At 35.4% G+C, this 6,138-nt stretch overlaps 1 protein-coding gene across 2 annotated transcripts; it reads right to left on the bottom strand.

Annotated features, from left to right (window-relative positions):
- Positions 1 to 114: 114 nt before the first annotated feature.
- On the bottom strand, positions 115 to 5,989 carry LOC115979208 (protein SUPPRESSOR OF K(+) TRANSPORT GROWTH DEFECT 1-like). Of its 2 annotated transcripts, XM_031101222.1 has the most exons (8): positions 5,170 to 5,989; positions 4,190 to 4,304; positions 3,580 to 3,778; positions 2,019 to 2,087; positions 1,858 to 1,932; positions 1,635 to 1,733; positions 1,325 to 1,480; positions 115 to 540 (listed from the first exon to the last, which is right to left on the bottom strand). In XM_031101222.1, exons 1-8 carry the CDS (start codon positions 5,987 to 5,989, stop codon positions 415 to 417), a joined length of 1,659 nt encoding a protein of 552 aa, XP_030957082.1. In that variant the 3' UTR covers positions 115 to 414. The 2 variants fall into 2 exon arrangements, 1 of the variants encoding a protein (XP_030957082.1); XR_004089019.1 differs by lacking the exons at positions 115 to 540; positions 1,325 to 1,480; positions 1,635 to 1,733; positions 3,580 to 3,778 and having other exon boundaries at positions 1,907 to 1,932.
- Between the last annotated feature and the right edge of the window lie 149 nt (positions 5,990 to 6,138).

The raw sequence follows: 6,138 nt of genomic DNA, 5'->3' as shown, positions 1-6,138 counted from the left end.
TATGGCACCCTCCATCCATCCTACTGAACAATATTTTCCAGCAGCCATAGCAAATGCTTTAGATCAAACCTTAAGATCAATACACTTTTAAATCAGAAAATTAGTATGCAAATACAAGAGGACCAAACATCAAAGGCAATCAGCATCACATATGCCTCATGTTTAGATTCTAGGGTCATAATTCTGAAACTGTTCTTTACACAATTTGGGACAAGTAATTCCAAAAGTATCAAATCACAGTATTTCCTTCGGAATACAGAAACAGGGAAGTCAAGTCACCTTCCCCATGTGAAGAAGCTTAATATAAAGGATACAATTCACTGGACCCAGCACTGATACATAAATATATACAAATCACACCGATGTTCTCACAACTAGTGTGTGGATCAACGTGATAAAATTTTATCAAATTATTCAACCTTCCTCTCCAAACTCCTTCGTGAATCTCTCATGGACATCAAGGTCAGATTTACTCACTGCAGGCCTCTGTCTTGCAAGCACCGTCATAAAATCTTCATTTGAAATAGGGGGTGGAAGGATCTGCATGGGCGTTAATCAGAAACAACCATTTGGTTACTTTGTAGATAAATGCATATCTTAAGATTCAATTCCTAAGGTGCAGTATATCAGGTTTGTTTAATAAAACTCAAACACATGTCTACATTGATCAATACAGTATGAACAATATTATATTTCTCAAGGAGAATCAAATTCAATCCAGTTATGTGTTTGAATTTAATTGGAGTACCTATTGTATTGTACCAAAGGAATTGTATCTATGTTTTGTTGTAACTTGTCTTAGAGATCATTCACGGCATTTGGTAACCTGTGAGGCCAAAGTGAGTAGAAATTGAGCCCATATCATGGATTCATGAATTGAATTTGATTCAATACATGTTTTGGGAATCACAACTTCTAACACGATTCATGAATTCATGTGAACTGGCCAACAAAGGACCAAATCCCATCAACTTCGCTCATCTTTCCAGTTTCTATTTAATTAAGAATTTTTTTAAAAAAAATCCTCAATAAATCACAAAAAACTAAAGACTTCCAATTCAACTTATATCTAGTCCAAACAAATAATTGAATTGTGAATATTTAAAAAAAAAAAAAAACAATTGAATTGAAAAGACATTGAATTAAATTAAATTAAATTTGAATTCAATTCAATTGCAAACTGGTTCCATAGTGATTTTGGGTTTGACAAATGATCCATAGAGTTACCACTAAGGTACAAGGCTCTTGGCAGAGAAGAACAGAAAACTAAAAGCGAGCAGTGAAAAAGGTAACTGTTATTCATATCTAAACTATCTGCCGATACCTTTGAAGCATGTCCTTGTGCTGCCAGCTCCAGCATGGTAATTTGAACAGCACCTGGCTGCTCTGGTCCACATGGAACCCAAATATCACTAGAATTCTTCACAAAGAACGTTGCATCTCGTGTTTTACGAACAGGTTCCAGCATGGCACCTTTAAACTGCCAAATTCAAGAAAACAATATATGGGGCACTGTCACTGTGGTTAGTTATTTCCAATTGACTTCCCTCACAATATTTATAAAATAAAAGACAACTTGGACTAAAGTTTATTGCATAAAATACCAAGTATCTTCATGTATGCAGCAAACTTACACAAACAGAAATATCTGAACCTGAAAAGCCCTCTGTCCAGAAAGCTAAGCTTTCAATATCACTTTCTTCTAAATTGTGAGGAGTACCATCTAAATGCACCTGTAAAGGTTAAACAAACATCATAAAGTTTTCTGGAACATGAAAAATAATGCTCATATAACCAGATGATCTTTTCTTCTCTTGTTTTACTGAAGGAAAAAAAAATTCAAATGGTGTCCGTTACTCTGAACATGTGCTTTCGGGCCTGATCATATGGTAGAGGAATGTATATACGCTTGTCAAAACACTGTCGGATGGCCTGCAATTAGTAATGCTCAGAAACATAACAGTTCAAATTATTCAAGAAACAATTACAAAAAGCAAACTTCTCATGTTCCCCTTTACCTCATCTAGAGCATAAGGAGTATTCGTCGCGGCAAGAATGAGAACTTTCTGATCGTTGTGCCCTACACCCTAAAGCATCACAAAAAAAATGTCCTGTCACTTCAAAATTAAGATTTTATCAAACCATTCTGGAAAATTTATAGCATGGCTTGTAAAATTGTTATTGTGACAGCTTATGAATTTTTCACTATTAACTTCTCTATTATTTGGAGGCACCAAAATGCTCTTCACAAAGTAACCAAACTTTATTACTGGTATACCTTTCAAAACCTCAGTAATAAGTACCATAATCTTTAAGCAATATCATAGAGGAATTCTTTAGCTTGAGGGCTAGAATTACGTAAAACTGACCAATTTAAGTGTAAAGCTTGACCATCCACATCCATAGGAAAATAGTACAAGGGAAGAATGATAACTTAAAAATATCTTTAAAAAAAATAAGAAAAAGAGGAGTTCAAAGGGCAAAAGAAACAAAGAAGACTAGATGGTCTGAGTGTAAAATGCTTTAAAATAGTAAACCGCCAATAAGTACCACAATAATTATTATAACATAGTTAAAACCAAAAATGACTAGAAATATTTCCCTTAAGTTAATTTAATACACCCTCCTTTAATAAGTTTCTTCTTGACAAAACCATAGTTTTAAGAAATGCATAACTCAGTCGCCTACAGTTAATCCTTTCATTTCTCAATCCTGGACTAGTACTCTTTACTTCAATTTCCACTACAAGTTCATAAAATCAGTTGTTTCTACACTAAACTTGGCCTAATTGTAACTTTGGAATAATCCCAAATCTGACCAGAGAGTATACGGCCAGCAACAATTAAAGCTACAAAAAAAAAAAAAAAAAAAAAAAAAAAAAAAAGACAATAGAAACTAGCCAAGCCCAGTTGAACTCTGCCCAAACTTGGTAAACTAAACCAATTCAGGCTCACACTTGGCTCACAATATCATGGAAAGCCAGGTTTTACACAACAAAGCTTGTCTTGTGACAAAGGTAAGCACAACATATGAAACAGCCAAATACAGGTGAAAGTACTCAAGAGTCCCCAGTTTCATAAATATATAGCAGCAAAAGTTCAATGTAGGCAACTTAACAGACATCATGAGCCCAAAAATGAAACCTAACATCCGAGTGATAATCAGGATGATGAGGTGACATGGTAACAACTTATAAGCATAGACCAAGAATATCATACAAAGATGTATGTAAATCCGTCATCAATCTATGAGCTACAGCGCTGTAATTATTACACAATCTTTACAGCACTAAACTATGCTAGAAATAAATTGATGATAAAAAGGTATTAATAAAAATTTACATTATATGATAAGTGACGGACCATTTTATGATGCCTATCTTCTTGCCTCAAATGGACTCTATAACCATTATGTGAAATCACTTTCGCACATCGACAATTAGCTGGAAAGTTTTTTCCTTTTTGTTAATATACGTAAATGATTTACTGGAAAGTAATACAGATGCAAGTAGGTAACATAATTTAAAAAGAAAAATTTAGGCAACAAAAAATATAAAGTTCTTGCCGTACAAACAAATACCTGCATCTGCGCAAGCAGTTCTGTTTTGAAATGTCTAGAAGCTTCACTCTCATTGCCTCCTTCATGTTGGCCACATAAAGAATCTATTTTATCAATAAAAATGATTGAAGGAGCACTTTCACGAGCCATTTGGAAAAGGTTTGAAACTAGCTTTTCTCTTTCATCCATTGGCTTAGAAACCAGGTCCAATGAAGAGACACTATTGGGTAAAAAAAAAAAAAAACTGGTAACACATGCCAACTTCTTAGCCAATTATATGAAAAATACAAAGAAAATAAATTCAACAAAGAAGCAACATGTAAATACATGCAGAAAAGCACACACACACACGCATCAGTAATAAATTGACACAATGTGCTCATCAATAGCTAGACACAGGAACATGCAATGTAAAGTTGTAAAAATTTTAAGAAAAGAAGTACGCTTGTAAAAAGGAACTCATGTATCACAATCAAAATATGTGTGATAACTGCAAGATATGACTAGCAGCAGCAACAGTGGATGCTCCCTAGCTCGCACAGAAAACACATATTTGAGCAGAAATTTCAAATACGCAAATAAAATGGTTAAATATGTGACGATGTGTATTAAATTATTAATCATGTTATACCTGAAAAAGGTAGAAGAATCAACTTCGTTTGCAACAGCCTTGGCCAAGTAAGACATTCCACATCCGGGTGGCCCATACAACAAAAAGGATCTCCATGAACGTGGTTGTCTCTTGCCTAAAAGAGAGCAAGTAGGTAAAACATTAACTTTTAGAAAATAATCAAAGAATATATGGTACACCAATAATATTGACATTATTAAAAGAAGAAAACAAAAATTGTACAATGACAAAAACTAAGGGCCCGTTTGGTATATGTATTTAAATACATGTTTTTCAGTTTTTAAACAACATTATACATTTTTCTACACATTTTTTTACATATTTCTACACACTTTTTCACCTACACGTATTTTCAAAAAATACAAACAACGTTACTAGAACAACGTTACCAAATGGCCCCTAAGTTGTAGGATGATAATTAACCTTTTTTTTTTTTTTAATTTTAAAAAATGAGTGGGTTTTGTATTCTTTCCCCCACCTCTAAGAAGGCCGAAAATTGAACCCAACTGAAACCCGACATTATTTCACCAAAAGAAAATTGTTACAAGAGTGTTGATTAAGTAAATTAGCTATTATCATGAAAAAAAGATGTTAATAAAACACGACAAAAATATACTTTTGATCCCTACATTTTGAGTCAACTCTTATTTTGGTCTCCATTTTGATTTCGCTATTATTCCATCTTTAAAAACAAAAAATTAATTCTATTTTGGTCTCTACCGTCAACTTATTAACAAAAACTCCTAAGTGAGCAGACAAAGTGTCCTGTTAGCACATTAAAAAGTTATGGATTAAAGGATAGAGATCAATTTTGTAATTTACCAAAAAAATAAATGAAAATATCAATAAATATTTTTTAAATTAATTATTAAATATTAAAAAAAAAAATCAAAATCAAAATCCAAAAGAGATTAGTAGCAAACAAACAGATGTGTAATTAATTAAACTCAGTTGGAACTATATATCAACTAAGTACTAACCGATAAAGAAATGAGGGAACTTGAGGGGCAAAATGAAGGCCTCCTGGAGGGCCTGCTTGGCAGTATCGAGTCCGGCAACGTCGCTCCACTTGACTTTGGGCTTCTCTTTCACAATGGCCCACGACTCCAATTCAGCTCTGATCTGCTCTGCGGAAGTGGGCCCAGGCCCAGCTTCTTGTTCTTCTTCTACTACGTCTCCCTTAGTGGCCGGGCCAGGGCCGAAGTAGTCATCAAGCACGCTGCGGATCTCCCCGGCGCGGCGGAGGTACTCGGAAAACTTCTGAGTAATGGCTTCCTTGATCTTAGGGTTCTTCTCGTACTTGAGATGAGTCTTGAAGTACTCCAAGGCGTTCATGTACAGAGGAAAGGCCTTGGCGTAGTTTCCGGCATTGTCTTCCTGTACGGCTTGCTTCACGTACTCTATTGCTTGCTCTTTGAAAATTCTGTACGTGTTTGGACTCTCACAAATCGCTCCACTTGACGATTCAGCTCTGATCTGCTCTGCGGAAGTGGGCCCAGACCCAGGCCCAGCTTCTTGTTCTTCTTTTACTTTTACTTCTACTACGTCTCCCTTAGAGGCCGGGCCGGGGCCGCTGTCATAGAGCACGGCGTGGATCTCCTCGGCGCGGCGGAGGTACTCGGGGAACTTCTGAGTAATGGCTTCCTTGATCTTAGGGTCCTTCTCGTACTTGAGATGAGCCTTGAAATACTCTAAAGCGTTCATGTAAAGAGGAAAAGCCTTGGCGTAGTTTCCGGCACTGTCTTCCTGTATGGCTTGCTTCACGTACTCCATTGCTTGCTCTTTGAAATTGCTGTACATGTTTGCTTCACGTACTCTAATTTTTTTATATACTGTTATCATGTTAACAGTGCTCTTTGAAAATAATTGTAAATTGTGAAAATATATAATATTTCTCAATCACAAATATGGGAAGCGGTGGAGTTGTGAATGTCAACTCATATGATATG

The sequence above is a fragment of the Quercus lobata genome, chromosome 1 (genome assembly GCF_001633185.2).
Source record: "Quercus lobata isolate SW786 chromosome 1, ValleyOak3.0 Primary Assembly, whole genome shotgun sequence".
NCBI lineage: Eukaryota > Viridiplantae > Streptophyta > Magnoliopsida > Fagales > Fagaceae > Quercus > Quercus lobata.
Note: the sequence above shows the minus strand (reverse complement) of the source record. Positions and strands in the feature narration are given on the sequence as shown.